Raw genomic sequence first — 19,232 nt, forward strand, 5'->3', positions numbered from 1 at the left:
CAGAGTGGGCATTGCTTACTGCCATGCAAACAGGGTTAAGGCCGCTTACTAGTGCTTTCATATGCTTACTACTGCTTATTTGTGCTTAGACCTGCTTACTAGTACCTTATTCATTATGACACTGACACCTCACATGTGCATTTACTGCAGTACTCAAGTTCATAAATATATGTTATTTAGTGGGTTATGCAACAAAAATATTGATCATAACGTGCTTTGCCATGTAAAATAGAATGTGCCGCATTGGGACTCGAACCAGGAATGCCTGCTAATTAGGTGAATGCTCTGCCCACTACACTATTGCTGTGCTGCTTCATTTACATATATCTTCCTTGTTATCCTCTTCAGCCTTTTAAGCTGCTTTAACCTTAGCTAAGCGATGGGCACACCCGCGCACCTACGGTTAGCTTAAATTGGATTTTTAAAACAAAAAGAATAGGGTTTCTTCATTTTATTACTACATTCTATTGCTGTTATACACAAGGGGGACTGCTGGTGGGAATATGCGGCCACCTGTGAGAGTTCTTGCTCATTGCATACCCCTTTCTACTGTTTTACTTTGCTGGGGCGTGTTTATTCTGAGAACTCTGCTCTCAGACACGCCCCCTGCACTCTTACACGCTCCATGTAAGCCTAGGAGCTCAGGCAGCACACCTTATTAATATGCATGGTACGCTGCCGTCCTGCTCCTAAATGGTCGCTTCTGTGCAGGACTAACCTAGTCCTCCATGGAAGTTTAGTAAATGCGGGGGTCTGTCTTTCTAGCAGCCTCTAGGCTAACATCTTAAGGGATTTACATCCCTTGGCCTACTCTAACATGCCTCACATATTTGCTTTATACATGTTATCATTACATTTTCCGCTGTTGAATTTCCTTCTTTATTTCCTCAGCTTTAGCTTCCAAATTCCTTGTCTTTTGCTGATCTAGCTGATAGGTTTCACATGATGCTAAGCAGTTCTGTCTGTGAGACTTACTTGTTGAGATAGTCTGAAAAATATGACATTTATGACTATATAAATATTATATGAACAACAATATCTTTTTATCTAAATAAGCAGAGGTTAAGTATTAGTGCAGTTGTATTGTCCATCATGTAGCCTATAAGATGAAATATTTAAATAATTTGTATGCACCATGCTTTTGGAATTATTAATGTAAATATGACTAGGCAATATTAGACACCTACAGGAATTGATAGGATGTAACTAAAGAAATTCCTGAAGGTGTCCCTAGGCTTTAATGAGTTAAATCCAACTTCTCCTGAAATTGTGATAACTGTTTCATAACCTTGGACAACCTCACCTTCTTTTCTGGTAGCTTGTCCATAAATGGATCAAGAACCATATTAAAATATTACCATAGAAAATATTTGCACTTTTTGCATTTTAAATAAACTGAAGTTTGCCATCTGTGGGATCATAAAAATCTCTAAGATCACCTCCTTTCTTCCTGTATAACCTTTCACAATGAGACATCTGTTGCTGTCCAGTGTAAGCTGTTGTGTACTAATCCAGTCACCCTATATTTGGAGAATAATGTGCAACTTGTTTTGCCCCAAACTTTACAATATTTGAATACTTCAGTAATTTTAAATAGTCTGAACCTGATCTTCTGAATTAACACCTCTTGATCCTGGTATTTCTCTAATCTTTGCATCACTACTGCAGTCATCCCTACTATTCATTGACCTCTACCATTCCACATTGCCAGCTTGAAAAATGCAGAATTATAGTACTCCTCCACTATTACATTTACATTATTGTAGCAATACCTTACCTTCTTTACCATGGTTCATCTTCTTCTCTGGTATCACTAATCCCCCAATCTAGTTTTAGAATGAAAGAGGGTATACAGCCATTGTATAACTTAGAATTATTTGTTTAATCTGACAGTTTGATGAAAACAATTGCAAAGCAACAAACAAACAAACAAGAAAACAAAAAGAAAAGAACATAAAAGATCATGTAACAAGATTTAATGCAGCTTGATTATAACAGACCGTATAAAATAAACAAGGGAATTCATTAAAGGGCCTAACAACATCCATCAACATGTGGCAATTTGTGATTCACACACAAGAGCTAAGATGAGAAGATGAGATAAGACCTCAGTATGGGCTAATTTGCATGTCTATGAATCACATTTAATACATGATTTGCAGATCATTGCTAATATGTACATCATGGTAGTGAACTATTGCTCATATAGGTATTGGCATTCATCCAATCCTTGTACTGATGCCATTGCCATTATGGAACTTGACTATAATGTATCCCTATTGTCAAGTGATTCCCCTATCGCATAATCCCTTAAGGCACTTGGGCGAACAATATCCCTGGTGTCTAGTGATTCTCTCCACCTTTGATCCCAGTATTGATTTTGTTGCCATTAAGGCACTTAATTATAATGTATCCTTAGTGTCTTGTGGCTCCATCTACCCCTTCCCATCCCTGTATCATGGTCACAGTAGGTATTTGAATGCAGAAATTTGGCTGTGTTTAATAATGTGACATGGTGGGGATAGCTATGCTATGACCAATTGATTTCTTGAATCTCTCAGCATGTAGATGTCTTCCTGGAGGTGGCCCCAAGGAAGAAAGTACATGGCTAAATAGGATATGCCTTTCCCCCAGACTCCCTCATTAACATTCAGCATGGCCACAGCGCCAGCCCTATGCAGTGCTGCGCATCTGTTAGTAAAACACCATGCAGCACTGTGTTAGGATGGTTGCTGAATAGTAAAAAGGGTACCATGACATGTATATAGAGATGTACACATCACGTTATCTTCCTGAATCCCTCCCATAGACTTCTTGTATAGCTGAAAATTATAATCACTCTACTAGTGAAAAACATCATGTCTAAACAATTATACCTACACTAAAACTGTGGGAAAAGGACTTCAAGAAAACATCAAAAAAAAAGAAAAAGACAAAAAAACTTTCTCAGATGTGCTAATCTCCTATAGATCCCCTCTCCTTGGGCATCTTTCTTTAATAGAAAATCTTGACCCCCCCCCCTTAAGACACATAACTGTGATAACCCACGTAGTAATGACATTTAGAATATCCATTGAACATTTTCAAAAACATATCTGACATAAAAAGCAGCATATTTCAAAAAATGTCATCATAAAATCAGACATATGAAATGTAATTAGTCGATGTGTCCTCTATCTAGTACATGCATTAGTATATTAAGTATTATAAGATCTGAAGAAAAAGAAAGTTCAAATATGCACACAGGAAAAATAAAGGAAATAGACATATTAACACAATTTCATTACAACCTGCATTCATTTCACCCAACTTGAAGGTAAACCAAGAGGAGTAAAACAATTCAACAGTTCATAAGGTTATAAAGGGAGATGTGCTGTGCTTGTAAGTCAAGCATGCTATTACACTACCCATAGTCTCATTCACTGAAATTAGCATTTAGAATCACTTACCTTGGCAGTCAATCTATTGTTTCTTGTCTATTCAGGTCAACTGTAATAACACCTTCAGCAGCTCCTCAAGAGAGGCTGATGCTCTAACGCCATTTGCGTAATTTCAACAATGTGCAATAAACAGGTTTTCTTCCTCCAAATCTTTCCCAAACTCACCTTATCGGCTAAAGGAACTTATTTTTTTAAATGTTAACTTCTCTTTGAGTAACTTCTACCCAGTGCCTAATCCACTTGTGTTTTCACACTGACTCATTTGCCTGGTCAGAACAATGTTTCAATCTATTTTATAATTGTCACTGGCTTACTTGTGAAGATGTTCTGGGCCTTTTACATTCTTTGCTCATAGGTTCATAGATTCATAGGTGTTTACTAGGCTAATAACCACAAGGGCCTTTTTAAGCCTAGCCATGCATCCCAAATCTCTGACAAGTTCTGATAACCTTGATAAGTGTAAGCATGGGCCTGGGAGATGAACCATTTACAGGTTACCTCTGTCCATTAGAGACATAGATGCCAAACCAGGGATGAATTTCCAATTTCCCATCCAATTGTTCAAGTTGCACTTAAATTGGGTTAGGGAGGAACTCTGCTTCACATGGATGGGAAGCCTGTTCCATAGACAGGGTAGTCTCTGAGATACATACCTATCTCTCCAGCAGGTCCTATTTACATCACAGGCAAAGTTTAAGTCTTTAGAACGGGTAGTGTTGGTGCTGTTTGTTTTGTGAATATGCAGGAGGTCCATCAGAATGGGGTCTGACAATGTCCTGTATGCCAGGCATAGATCTCCCCTCAAAAGTCTGTAGGAGACAGAATACATGGATAGAGCCTTGAGGCGGACTGCATAGAACATATTACTTACACCCTGTATTCTTTTAGTGAGGAACCTCTGTGGACGTTCCATTTGTTGGATATGCCTGGTTAGGTACATACCAAATGGGGCATTGTACTCAATGATAGGTCTGATGAATGCTGAGCACAGTGGAACAATGACTTCCTTGGACTTAGATGTCATACTTTTATTTATAAGTTGCACAACATAGAATGATTTCCTCACCACTGTAGACACATGATAATCAAAGGCTAGATTACTATATATGTGTGTCCCTAAATCCTTGACTACTGGGTCAACTCTAAGGGTGTGTTGTCAATATGATAGTTACCAGGGATGGATGACTTCCCAAAGGATACTATTATGTATTTCTTGGCATTTAGTAAGGCATATTGGAAGGAGAAGACTTTTTGAAAGTTTTATTCAGGTGGATTTGTCTAAGTATTGTTTGTTTCTGTAAAGTTTGCCTAATTTGAAGTGAATCTTTTTTATTGCATTATTAATATCCAAGTCAAAGCTAACTTTGCTGTCAATAGTAATTCCTAGCAGTGTGGCTTGATTTACTAACTCTTTTGGGGTTTTGTTTATAGAGAAAATAATAAAGTCTGTGTGAACAGGTTTAGATGCAAAGATTAGATTAGTTTAGATTTATTAGGGTTAAGTTGGTTTAGCCAGAGTTCTATGGATGTAAAGCCCTTTTGTGTTATCTTTCGGAGGTCAGAGAAGTTATTGGAGGTAGAGATTATTGTTGAATCGTCTGCATATTGTATGGTAGTACAGTCAGTGGTAACTTTATTTAGGTAATTTATAAATGTGTTGAATAGTAGGGGTCCCAAGACTGACCCCCTGGGGCACTCCTATGTTAGTTGGGAGAAAGCTAGAGAGGTTATTCAGCCGTTTTATGGATTGCTGTTGGTTTTCCAAGTAACTAGTGAACAAGGTTAGGGTGGCATCAGAGCATCCTAGTGAGTGGAGTTGCTGGATAAGTTTGATGTGGGAGACTGTGTCGAATGCTTTTGAGAGATCCAATAACAGGACTGATGTAAGTAGGTTACTATCTAGGGCATTATAGATGTAATTTGTGAAGGAGTCTAGGGCAGTAATGGCACTGTGGGATGGTCAAAAACCATGTTGTGAAGGGGATAGGTTGTTGGTGGTTAGATATTCAACCAGTTGTTTGTGGATGCATTTTCCCATTATTTTAGATAGAGGGGACATTATGGAAATGGGTCTAAAATTAGATAGGTCATGAAGGTTTCCACCTTTATTAAGTGGGATGATTATTGATTTTTTTCCAGAGCTGGGGGACTGTGTTTTGCAAGTGATCAGTTTATAAGGATACTTACTGGGAAACATATTGCCTTAGCACTAATTTTGAGGTATTCTGGGGGTAGATTATCAATGGATAAGGAGCCTGGTTTCAATTTGCCAAGTAATGTTTGTATTTGAGAGGTTGCTACAGGTTGGAAGTTAAAAGATGGTATGGAGCTGATATTGCTTTGAGGTATGTTTTTATTAAATATTTCACTGATTTCAACTGGGCTTTTGTCTGGAAATGGAGATGGGTTTGGGTGCTGCCAGGATTTAGTAATGAGTTGACAGATTTCCAAAAAAGTCAGGCATTATTACTGTGGGTGTTTATTTGTTGGGAGAAGTAAGTCTTTTTGTCTTGATTAATGGCCTGTTTTGCTTCGTTTCTAAGTATTTTGAAGGCAGTTTCGTTGGGTGGGATCTTATCTTTTCTCTATTTGTGTCATGCTCAGTCTCTATTAATCAGTAGTTGTTTGGTTGATTTAGATAGCCAAGGAGCATGGTTATGTTTAACTCTCTTTTGTCTTATGGGGGCTATAGAGTTAAGGGTATCTACAAAGACAGTATTTAAATAATGTCCTGCTTCATCTAAGGGAAGATATTTCAATGGGTTCCAGTTTAGTGTTTGTAATAGGTTGCAAATGTGAGACTGGCTAAAACTGGCTAGATTTCTGGTATATTTGTATGAATGAATGCTTGGAGTGGAAGTTGATAGACTGTGTATCAGGGCTGGTAAGTGGTCATTTAGGGTGTTGGGATTGGAGTAGTACTGTGGGTGGGATACTAATATCCAGTCTAGGGTGGATTCAGGGTGATTGTTTGTTGAGTGTGTTGAGGTTTGTATAATTTGTGGAAATCTGAACAGATTCATGGAGTTTGTGGAGTAGCTTTGTGTTAGTTTAAGCCAATTTATATTAGTGTCACCGAGGATGATGGTTTAATTTGAGATGTAGTGGTTAGACCATGATAGGAAGTTTTCCAGTGTTGGGATATTGGAACCTGGAGGAATATAGATGGTGGCAACAGATATTTGTTTATGGTTGTTGAAAAATAGTGATGCTAATAGGATTTCCGTATTATTGAAAGTGGGAATGATTTTTGGGTGGGATACTATGTTTAATTGGTTACAATATATCAATGCCAGACCTCCCCCTTTCTTATGAAGTCTATCTTTTCATAATATTTGATATCCAGGGGGAAGTATTTCTGAGTCAGATATCTAGGGTTCAATTTATAGTTATTTGGGCCTGCAGTAGCTCAAGGGAGTCATGTTGTTTCACCAGTCTCAAGGTGTATTTGGATTTAATGAAGATGAATATGCCTCCACCTTTGGTTCTTTCATGTTCATTTTGAAGTCTGAACATGTGAAAGGCATTGTAGCCTTGTACAGCTGGGGTGCTCTCTGTAGCCTTGAACCAAATCTCTGTGACTGCACAGATGTCAGCATATTCCAAGGTGAGGAGTGCTTCCAGGGAGTGTAGTTCACTGTTTAGGCTCCTAGCCTTAAGCAGCATGACCCTGAGTTTGTCTCTAGTGGGTTTCTTTACATTAGAAGTTTTGTTGTTTTGACACTGTTTAAAAAGGGCACTATGGGGAGGTAAGTGTCTTTACCAGTGACAGGTGAAGGCCATCTCTGTCAAAGCAGCGTGGTCTTTCGACTATGTCTTCCCAGGCTGTCAAATACTGGATCCCCCTGGAGCGACACCCGAAGCTAAGCCAATTATTGAAATCAACCATTATTTGTCTGTATTGTGGCATCATTCTAGGTGAAGGTAGAATGCTGCTTATAGCTAGGGACATACTTGCCTGGAACACATAATTTGAGAGTTCAGTCATGTGTCTCTTCATGTAGTCTAGAGAGGTATGTCTCAAGTCATTCACTCTAACATATACTATGACAGAGTCATAACGGTAATTGTTGCTGAGTGACTTGAGTGTGTGTGTGTGTGATTTGACAGATCCTGGTACCTGACAGGCAGCTGACCATGACCTTTTCCTTGTCCAACCTGGTGAGGGGGGCATCTGTGTGTCTCACTATTGAGTCATCTATGACTAGGACAGTAGGATTTGAAGTGTTTTGCCTTAGGGGCTTAATTGTTGAAACACTGATATGTGTGCTGTTATGTGTAGTGGCGGATTCTGTTTGTGTACCAGTATGTGTAGATTCTTTGTGCTTGGGAAGTCTCTGATATTTTGGTATGCTTTTAGTATGTACTTCTGTGTATGTGGGTTTATTTGTCTTGATCTTATGTTGTGTGAGTGGAGAGTTGTGTGTGCTGACAACCTGTTTGATGTCTCGTTTACTGTTACGTGAGAGAACTGATTATAGTTTCATGGTATAGTTACATCTCTCACATACTGTATTTGTTTGCTTTAGAAGCAAGTAGTTTTCAGTATACATGAAGCAACTGCTACATTGCCTTAGGATTCCCATGTCGATCATGCTGGCTGCAGAAATGTTGGGAAACTGACTGTCCATAGTAGCAGGTAAAGTGCTGATTTGTGAGAGGGCTAATTCAGGGAAGAAAAGTGGGGTGATGCTGCTCAGTGCTCAGCTTAGTTACCTGCAGTGCAGAAATGCACAGCTGCGTAGCCCGCAGATCAGCAAGGAACCTGGGAGGGTTTCATTGACTGGTGTCCAGGGAAAAATAGTTTGTACGTGTTTGCATCTAAACAAGGCACTGCTAACCTCCATTGCAGGGTGTGCATCTACAAGCAAACACTTGTGATGGCAGCTCTTAGCTCTCAAAGGACAGATGTGGGACTGTATGTGTGCAGACACATAGACACAAACACAAACCCCCATGGTTATGTGGGTGCCCATGTCAGTCACTAAGGGTGAAGTCAGGGCCATAAGGATAAAACCTTAATGACTCCTTGATCAGTTCGCATCCAAGGGGTACAGGAGAACTAATCACTGATGTGGTGTAATGGTCAGCAGGTAGAAGTGAGAAAAAACTTACAGGGAGGCTTTACTTCTGCCAGTGCAGAGACACTTGCAATCAAAATGGGAGTACTAATTTTGTTTACTAACAAATTTATGTATGCAAGAAGTCTGGTAAGCATAGAAACAATAACAGATTATAGAGTCACAGAATTTATAAGTCAGAGTCCATGGACCACTATCACTTTCTTGATGTTCATCTTCACATGGTACCCAAAACATGCCCAGCCTGGGATCTGTTTACAGACATCCTTCCAATCATCAATTTTTGACTTAAAGGGATTGAAAGTATCACTTTTTTTCATATGTAATGGAAGATTGCTCCATAGATGGGGTAAGTGATGAGTAATAAAGTTGTCTCTCCAAAATGACTTATTTATTTATTTGTTGATGAAATCCAGTGCTTAGTTTATGTGTTTATGGAGCCATTTATTTTGTGGAGGTGTAGGAACTCAAGGAGAGCTGAATCCTTAACTGTACAAAATGACAGCCATTAATTACTACAAAGGAGTTTATAAGAGTAAGAGGATATGGGAAGAGCCTTATGCCTGATGGTTTATAGTCCAGTGATCGTTTTAGTCATGAACCCCTGGGGTCTTTGAATCTCCTTGATTATTTGGATAGATACATACTGAAAGGAGCATTCTATAATTGGTCTAATCAAAACAGAGTTGAGGTGTGATAACATTTTTGGCATAGATAATATATCTTCAATTATTATTGTGATAGAGGAATTTCCTGACTACTGGTGCTATTTGATGGTCAAAGGATGGGAACTTGTTTGTGAAGGTGCTGAAATATCTGACTTTATCAGTCAAGAGCGGGGTGCTGTCTATACTGTAAGCTGTGTTGAGATTTGTTTACCAAAGGTAATAGAGTTTCACCCCTTTGCATTTAATGTAAGTCTCTTTCTAATAACTCATTGATTTGCATGGTTTAGCTCTTGCTGTAGTAACATTGTATCAGATGCTGTGTGAATAACAGCACCCAGCTTGCTGTCGTTGGTAAATTTACTTAATCATTTGTCTGGAGATGTGAAGAGCAAATGCTGAAAAGAAGGGATTTCAATACAGAGCTCTGAGGATGCCACTAGTCACCTTTTTGTATTTATTATTATTGGTTAAGTTTTAAGTTTAAGGTCCATCTAAAGATTATTTTACTGAGTGTAAAGGCAAAAGCCATGCAATGTTATATTGTTAAAGTATGAACTGTTCTGGATGCTGACTGAGTGATATGTGTTTTGATTAGGCTTATGGGGTTGGAAATAGCCTTAGCTGAGGGTTTGTTCTTCTGTAAGACTGTAAGAGACAGGGAAAGATATTGAATAATCAGAAGGTAGCATCTTTACTCTTTTTAAAAGTAAGTAACAATGTACAAGAAGATTTACTTTACAGGGAAATAACAGACCACCTAGGAGTGTGCGAGGCTCAGTGCTGCCGGCAGAGGGCATTATTGCACTTAGAAGACAGCTTAACAGTTTCTGTTTTTTTATCATAAAGAATGTTTGTTTTTCGTTCTTGTTTTTACAGTGGAATACCTCAGATAATTGTATTTTCAGAAATTGCCAGATAACAGTCAATGAATACGTGCTGACACTCTGTTTTGCATTTTGGCACACATACCACGTTTTAACAGCATTGCATTATTCTAAGAACACTATTTTGAAACACCTGAATTGTACTACATTGACTGGGGGAGGGGGTTGAAGTAGAGTTATTACATTTTGTATTCTACTTTGCAATAACTGCAATAAACATACAGTATTTTAAAACAATTCTAAGCAGCAGTGAAACTAGATGTGTAAAATCTGCAAAAATACACAGATTATCCAAGAACCTGTAAGGAAGCAACACTAACAACTGTCACTGTGTCATGCCAGTTGAAATAATACTGAAGGAAAAAAATAAGCTGGGTATTTCCAAAGATAGCATTTCAGCATACACATTAAGTCTATTAAGTCTGTCCTGTAGAGCTATACTGACATTGCCTACTTTTTGGTGTCTATCTCACAAAACTCTTTTTATTTCTCCAGCCATACCTTTGGTTATATCTACTAATACATTTCAGAAACCATTATACTTTTTTAAGGAAAATAAAAATCTTAGTTTACCCATTTCATGGTAACCAAACACTGTGAAATATAAAATTAATAAATCAAGGCACACCTACATACATAAAAAATCAATAAGTACTCTGCACTCAACTAATTATAGTAAAACAATTGCTTACCAATGAAGTTGCTATGATGTTTTTTTTTTTCATGGGACACTTGCTTTCTTAGCAGCTGTCCCATCAAAGTGCTGAAAGGATCTCTAGTCATTTTCACTAAAGATGGGTTCATGATCAGGTGACTTATGAATGATAAGATTGCTAGGTGCCTAACTAGATTGCATTTATTTTTGTACAGTTGTATTTTACTGTTCTGCTGGTTTTATCAACAGATGCCACACTCATTCCTCCTGCCCTGGCAGTTTCAAAACTGGGTGCCATTTTATGCTATAAATAGATGATTTCAAGACAATCAGGTTGAGTATGCAGTGTGATTTACTTGGGAGTGTCAGCACATAACAGAATATGCTTGCTAATAAATATTCACTAAAAAAAAACAAAGTAAAATAAAAGAGCATCTTCTTGTACTTCCCACAATACAAATATAGAGCTCTTGCACAGAAACAGCTCAAATGAAAAGATTTGTTACTTGCCATTGTACTAAAAACTCTTACATGAATTTTAAATCCTTTGTTGTAGTACTACAGTCTATTGTCACATATAACAACAACAACAACAACAAAACTACAATGTAAAAGAGAATACAGCACCAAGGACTGCAGAAAAACTTTGAAGTGTGATAGAAGTAGGGCTGCATCAGTCAGTAAGACAGCTTTAGGGCTGTGCATTTGTAGTCTCTGTTACGTGTGTTAAGGGCCATGGTAAACAAGCAGTGTTGAGTGATGCAAAACCGTTGCAGCTGCAAAAGTCAAAATATTGTGGTTGCCTTTAGTGAGACAGTAGACTATATAGATGTTCATTCTTTTGCATACTGTCATGCCAAAGCAATGTGTTGCACTTGCACATTCACACAAGTCAACACAAAATTAGGGACTAAAATGTCCATCTCACTAAGTGGTGCATGCAAAATTCATTTGGCATAGGCTAAAAAGGTATTATTATAAAACCATTGCAAATGTGTAGTTCAAACTCCAAAAGCAGAAAAACTGTAAACAAGACATATATAATGAACAATGAGTGCAATAAGATGTAAGATAATTATAATCATTTGGTCTTTCATTATAAAAAAAGAAGAAACAAACCACAAAACTGTATAAACCAATAAATAAAAAATGGAAAAGAGCCAGGCCAAGGACCATCATTTAATAGTTTATTAAGCGCTTTCATCTCAGGTAAAAAGAGACTTCATCAGAATAAAAACTACCTTCCATAGAAAGTTTAAGTAGATACAACACAATCTCTAATTGGTCAGAGAAAAATGACATCATCCACCCAAGTTCCTGCTAGCCTTGAATTAACCACTGTTAAAAGCACTATAGGAAAAATACTTATACAAATGGATATTTGTATATACACAAACACACAATGAACCTTTAAATTCAATGGGTGTCCTAAAATACTGCCAAAAAATGATGAGGTAAACAAAGATATGCAAACTAAAATAAAGAAAAAGTGTCTATAAAAAACATCCCCAAGAATACAATATTTAACAAGCATTGTTAATTAAATAAATAACCAAGTCGTTGTTACTTTCCACACTTGTAAACATGTAAATATGTAAATATTCCCTTCCAGACCTATTCTTATTATTTTCCCTCTAACATATGATATACTTTCAAAACCTAAAATTTGATATGGCAAAAGCAGCCTTTAACTTAAGAACACTACTAATAGATAATGTGTCATTCAAACCCGGGAAAGTGGTGGCATTAGTTCTAAGTTACCATTGCAATTCTTTTAATTCTAGTAGGTCACCCAAATACCTCTCTCTCTCTGTCCCAAGTCCACATGGTCGATAGCAATCTTTGTGTTCATATAAATGCCTATATAAGGCATTCTTGGAATCCTTTTTCCCTATGTCATAATGCTGGTAAATTCCGTCTCTAAAACTTTATTTCGTTTTTCCCATGTAAAAACACTTACAGGATTGACATAAGGCTAGATAACCAACAGCTTTTGTACTGCAACAATATTTTTTCTTCAGTTTAATCATACCAAACCTATCCAACTGCACACTGGTAGTTTCATATAGAAATTTACATTGTGTACAGTGACCACATTTTGACATCCTACCTTCTTAGTTACCATTATTCACCCTTTCCAGTAAGTTTTTCAAGCAGGTATCACTTTTGTAAACTACCGATGGAACTTGACCCATCACTACAATCCGAACTGGTCTTGAAAAATGTTCCAGTGCTTTTCAATAATACCTCTAATATCATAAAAATCCCTTTTATAGGTTAACACGAGTGTCTTCCTAAAGCTGCTATCTAGGTTCTTGCCATTATAACTCAAAGGGAGGGTAAAGTTCCTACCTGAACCCAGTAAAGGGATAAAGTAACCACTCGCTCTCTTTTGTTCAACTTCCTGGAAGATGTCATTCAAGAAGGGACCTGGATACCCCCTTCTCTCCAACATTCCTTTCAGAATGTTACATTGGCTCTGAAATTCACCATCATCAGTTACCATTCTGCCAGTCTGACACATTGGTCCTTAACCAATAATTATTTCTGATGGAGGGGGTGCCAACTTTTATAGTGCAAAAGCGTGTTGGAATAGGTTGGCTTTCTATAAATGTTGGAATCAAACTTACTTTCAAATTTAAAAATAGCAAAAAATAACCACGGACAATCCAGAGTGAAGCAGAACCAGTTTATTAAAAGTACATCCAAGTGAGCACAGAATCACGACTAAGTGCTTTCACCTTCCTTAGGCATCATCAGAGTCATGATCTAAAAACAAATTACACCTTTTATTTAAAGCCAACCCTCCATGTAACTTCCGGTCATTAAAATATTTAAGCTCAACAATCAAAATACATACTAACCATTCATAAACATTCCCCCCTTTGGCATTAATTAAAAAACACACTTTAAAAATGTTTTTTAACATGTTAAATATTCAAATCTACACAATCAAAAGTATAAGCAAAAATATAAACAAAAAACTTTAATAAACACACCCTTATCTTCACATTATATCAAAAAATCAGTAGGAAATGCAATGAAAAATACGATAAAAATACAGTAAATTTTGCAAATGTAACTCCACTTAGTTTTGATGTATACCACTATTTTAATTCATAAGTGTCATGACAAAAAATTAGATTTGTTTACATTCTTTCCTTTTTTGTTTTAAAACACAGGAGATAGAAATATTCTCATTAATGCCCGGATCTACTTTTGCATTTAATCTAATGCATGCAAGAAAGATCAACTTTTTGATATTTCATTGGACAAGGAATTGGGTGACCTGAGGTCTAGTATCTACAGGAAAGAGACGTAATCCAATACACGTCTGCAATTTAGTAGCTGACATCCGCTACATCTAAAAATAAGTGTGGTTAAGGGACAGGGTGGCCGCAGTGGTGCAGCGGTTAGCATTGCTGCCTCACAGCAAGAGGTTCTCCAGTTTGATTCTCGGCTGGGGTGCGTTCTGTGTGGAGTCTGCATGTCCTCCCTGTGGTCGCATGGGTTTCCTCCAGGTGCTCCGGTTTCCTCCCACATCCCAAAGACATGCAGTAGGTGGAGTGGACACTCTAAATTGGTCCTAGGTGTGAGCATGTGCATGCGTGTGTGCCTTCTGTGGAAGGTTGGGTGCCAAGCTGGCAACTCAACATCGTAAAACTCCACTGCCAATCATGAGCAGACAGATGATCCGCTGTGGCAACTCCTAACCGGGAAAAGCCGAAAGAAGAAGAAGTTTCCAAACAAGAAATGAATATCCTGATTGGGATTTTCAAGGATAGGGAGTACCCTATACATTTTCTTCTTAAAATCAGGAATGAAGTTAACAAGGGTAGGTCCTTAAAATTTACCCCTATTTTGAAAGCAACAGATGTTACAAAGGATAGAAATCAGAAGTTTTTAGGCAGTGATGTCATGGTTATACAGTATAACCAGACAACATCTCAATTAGTTACAAAACTTTACACCATCTGGGAAAGCGTACTTGATGCTGACCTTAAGTTAAAATTGGGGTCTAAGCCTAAGGTAGCCTATAGTAAAGGAATGGATATCAAGGATTTGTTAGAAATTTAGAGTAAGAAATTTGCCAAGAACTACAGGTCCCAAGTGAGTAAATGTGGATCTTGCAACTGGTGCAAGTTTATTAACGATGGACCTTATGTGGAAATTGCTGGTTACCACAGGAGTTTGCAATGCCTTGGTCGATGCAATTGCAATAGTGATATGGTAGTTTATGTGGTGACCTGCACAACCTGCCCAGGATTTTTAATGTGGGTAAAACAACGTGGAGGATGAGAGATAGGATTGCCGAGTAGACTAGGGACATTAAGAATAGGCAGGAAACTAGTGGCCTATATGTCCACAGTACCACTTGTATTAATTTCAGAAGATTTATATTTTTTGTAATAGATCATGTGTTCATAAATAAAAGGGGAGGTGATCCTAAGTTGGATATTGAAATAAAAAAAAATTAAGTGGCAGCTTAGATTAATTGCAAAATTAGATCCTGGCATTAATGAGAATATTTCTGTCTCCTGTGCTTTGAAAGAAAAATGGAAAGAATGCTAACAAATCTAATTTTTTCTCATGACACTTATAAATTAAAATAGTGGTATACATCAAAACTAAGTGGAATTACATTTACAATATTTACTGTATTTTTATTGCATTTTTCATTGCATTTCCTACTGATTTTTTTGATGTAATGTGAAGATTAGTGTGTGTTTTTTAATGTTTTTGTTTATATTTTTTCTTATGCTTTTGATTGTGTAGATTTGAATATTTAACAAGTTAAAACCATTTTTAAAGTGTGTTTTTAATTAATGTCAAAGGGGGAATGTTTATGAATGGTTAGCATGTATTTTGATTGTTGAGCTTAAATATTTTAATGACAGGAAGTTACGTGGAGGGTTGGCTTTGAATAAAAGGTGCAATTTGTTTTTAGATCATGACTCTGATGATGCCTAGGGAAGGTGAAAGCGCTTAGTCATGCTCGTAGTGTTTTTAGTCTATGCTCACTTGGATGTACTTTTAATAAACCAGTTCCGTTTTGCTCTGGACTTTCCATGGTTATTTTTTGTGATGTTTAACACTTACCGTTTGCACTTGTTCTTTGGTTCTTTGGTTACTTTTAAATTTGTTCTTGGAAATAGTGACATCTAGATAGTTAACATAATCATCAGAAGTCATGGTAAATATAAAAAAAAGTAGTAGTATGAAGGTACTCAAAAAACTTTTCAAGATTTTCCCGAGAGTCTGTCCAAAAAATTATGATATCATCAAGATATCTTCCATACAATGACCATGACTTGCTGTATTAAGAAGTAAACACGTAATTGGTTTCCCAGCAGGCAAGAACAAGGTAAGTGTTTTTACGTGGGAAAAACTAAACAAAGTTTTAGCGACAGAATTTGCCAGCATTGTTATGACATAGGGAAAATGGATCCCAAGAATGCCTTATATAGGCATTTATGTGAACACAAAGATTATTATTTTAAGTTTTTAGCTATCAACCATGTGGACTTGGGACAGAGAAGGGGGTCTTTGGATGACCTCCTAGAATTAAAAGAATTGCAATGGCAACTTAGGACTAATGCCACCACTTTCCTGGGTTTGAATGATACATTATGTATTAATAGTGTTCTTAAGTTAAAGGCTGCTTTTGCCATATAAAATTTTAGGTTTTGAAAGTCTATCATATGTTAGAGGGAAATAATAAGAATAGGTCTGGAAGGGAATATTTGTACATGTTTACATGTTTACAAGCTTAGAAAGTAACGATGACTTGGTTATTTATTTAATTAGCAATGCTTATTGAATATTGTATTCTTCGCAATGTTTTTTCTTTATTTCAGTTTGCATATCTTTGTTTACCTCATCATTTTTTGGCAGTATTTTAGGACACATTTTTTGATGTTTTGATTTTGAATTTAAAGGTCCATTGTGTGTTTGTGTATATATGAATATCCATTTGTATAAGTATTTTTCCTATAGTGCTTTTAACAGTGGTTAATTCAAGGCTAGCAGGAACTTGGGTGGATGATGCCATTTTTTCTGACCAATTAGAGATTGTGTTGTATCTATTTAAACTGTCTATGGAAGGTAGTTTTTATTCTGATGAAGTCTCTTTTTACCTGAGATGAAAGCTCTTAAAAAAAGAAGAAATTACATTGGTGGTTAAAGTTAATACTTAAACACATTATAGATTTATTATAAAGCTGACTTTTTTATTGACTGATTCATCTGATGTGCAGTTTGCGGATGTCTTATAACATTGATTTTCTTTCACTCACATTACGCTGGTATTAAACTTGTCTGTGTACTTTCTATAATTGTTAGGCTTCTAAAAGCACTGATTTTATTGCAGGTTGAAACTATTGGGGATGCTTATATGGTTGTTGGAGGGGTACCACTACCAGTTGTAAGTCATGCAGAGAGAGTTGCCAATTTTGCTTTGGGTATGAGAGCTGCGGCAAAAGAAGTAATGAATCCTGTTACCGGAGAGCCCATTCAGGTAATGCTAACTCTCAGTTTGCCAGTACACAGATGAAGAAACAGGCCTTGCATTATCTAAATTTTTGCTGAACATTGTTATGCTGTATGCACGGCATTATTTTATATTGACAGATCAGAGTTGGAATTCACACTGGATCAGTACTGGCTGGTGTAGTCGGAGAAAAGATGCCCAGGTACTGTCTGTTTGGAGATACGGTGAATACTGCATCAAGAATGGAAAGTCATGGACTTCCAGATAAAATTCATCTCAGTCCAACAGCATACAGGTGAATACCAATTTAAATTTCTTAATAGAATAATACAACTAAATTTCTATCATGTTTTAACATTTTAACTGAACTTACAAGTATAAAATTTTAAACATGAATAAATTAGGCTTCACATTCATCTGAGGTACTGAAATGTATGTTGGAAAAATGTTTTTTTTAACTTTTATTAAATCATTGAATTTTAAGATACAAAGAGTTGACGTATTAATAGAAAAGAAAACAACTTGTAATTATAGTTTTTCCTATTGTTGTTAAGCAATTTACATGTTTTCTTTTTAGCAATTTTTCATTACAGCATTCCTTAAATTGTTCACTTCCTGCTTTCCCTTAAACCTTATTAATCTTCCTGAGTATTATTCTCAACAAATTCCATTTATTTCTATGACATTTGCCCATTCACTTTTCTAAAGATCTCGCCTCCATTTCTTTTATTTCCCTTACACTATTCATAACTTAATTTACACTTGGTTTAGATTTATGATTTCCATTTTCTAATAATTGCTTTTTGGTAGACAATAGCATTATAACAATAATGTGGGATGGCACAATGGTGTAGCAGATAGCATTTTTACCTCACAGCATGAGGTTCCCTAGTTCGATTCTCAGCTGTGGTACCTTCTCTGTAGAGTCTGCATGTCCTCTCTGTGTTCACGTGGGTTTCCTCTGGGTGCTCCAGTTTCTTCCTACATTCCAAAGACATATGCTAGTTGGATTGGACACTCTATATTGGTCATTGGTGTGTGTGTGGGTGCAAATGTGTGGAGTAGATGAACTACTGCAGCAGCGCTAGCCACTCAGTGGTGTAAACCTTGGCTGTAGGTGATTGTCACTGTTGAAGTGACACCCCGACCCCATGTGCAAAAATAGGAAAAGGGGGTTGTGGATGGATGGATGGATGGATAGATGGATGGAATAGCATTATACTTAGTCAGACCTTACCATGTATAAGCAATTCAGATCCTATATCCCAGCTCAAAAAATAATTTTATTAATTACTACCATTTAGAACCTATTGATACACAGTCATATAATAAGCTAGAAAAGACACATGCAGGAGAGTGAGCTGCAGTTATACTGAGGGGCTGCATTGTAGATTTTATACACAATAGCAAGAGAACAGCAACTACAGTGGAACATCCTGCAGCTATAGGAGCTCTCTACCTGATTACTCTGCTAAGAGTGGCTGTTCAGTTAGCATCCCCAGCATCAAAGGGCTTGCTGGCACGAGTGGGGGTAGTCATCAGTGTCATCTTGTATGCAGGATGCAGCACATTTTCAAGTGGCAGTTGCACCCTAGTTCAGGTCTCAAGCAGCTGCAGTCCTCAGACTACTTTTGATGACCTCTGCCTGAAATTTGTCTGGGACATCTGGGAGTAAACACTTTTTGTCAGCCTGTTTGATCACAATGTAAGCAGGGGATTACATAAGGGTTGAATTAATAGTTAAACCCTCCAATGTATCCAGGATAGAAATGGCACCCATGTCCTGCCATGACATGCTAATAAGCAGCTACAAACCTGCATTGGTGGCAGCAGTAAAAGCAAATACAGTGGTAGCTGAGAATGAGTAATGGGGTATCTAGTATCTGGCTTAAGACTTTGGTGAAAAAAAATGATAAAAAGACAGATTACCATTATCTCAACTGTCCCTGACTTTCAGGGATGTCCCTAATTTTAGCTCTGTCCCTCTTAATCCCTCTTTACACTGGTGCCTTTT

General features: G+C 37.1%; 1 protein-coding gene across 1 annotated transcript in view; it reads left to right on the top strand.

Annotated features, from left to right (window-relative positions):
* The window catches only part of LOC122802426 (guanylate cyclase soluble subunit beta-2-like), an 866,018-nt gene that overhangs the window by 804,928 nt on the left and 41,858 nt on the right, over positions 1-19,232 (top strand). Inside the window, exons 14-15 of the mRNA XM_044072045.1 lie at positions 17,099-17,245; positions 17,359-17,513. Coding sequence (XP_043927980.1) covers positions 17,099-17,245; positions 17,359-17,513 — 302 coding nt within the window. The remainder of the gene's footprint in view (positions 1-17,098; positions 17,246-17,358; positions 17,514-19,232) is intronic.

The sequence above is a fragment of the Protopterus annectens genome, chromosome 5.part0, assembly GCF_019279795.1.
Source record: "Protopterus annectens isolate FY-2018-M chromosome 5.part0, PAN1.0, whole genome shotgun sequence".
NCBI lineage: Eukaryota > Metazoa > Chordata > Ceratodontiformes > Protopteridae > Protopterus > Protopterus annectens.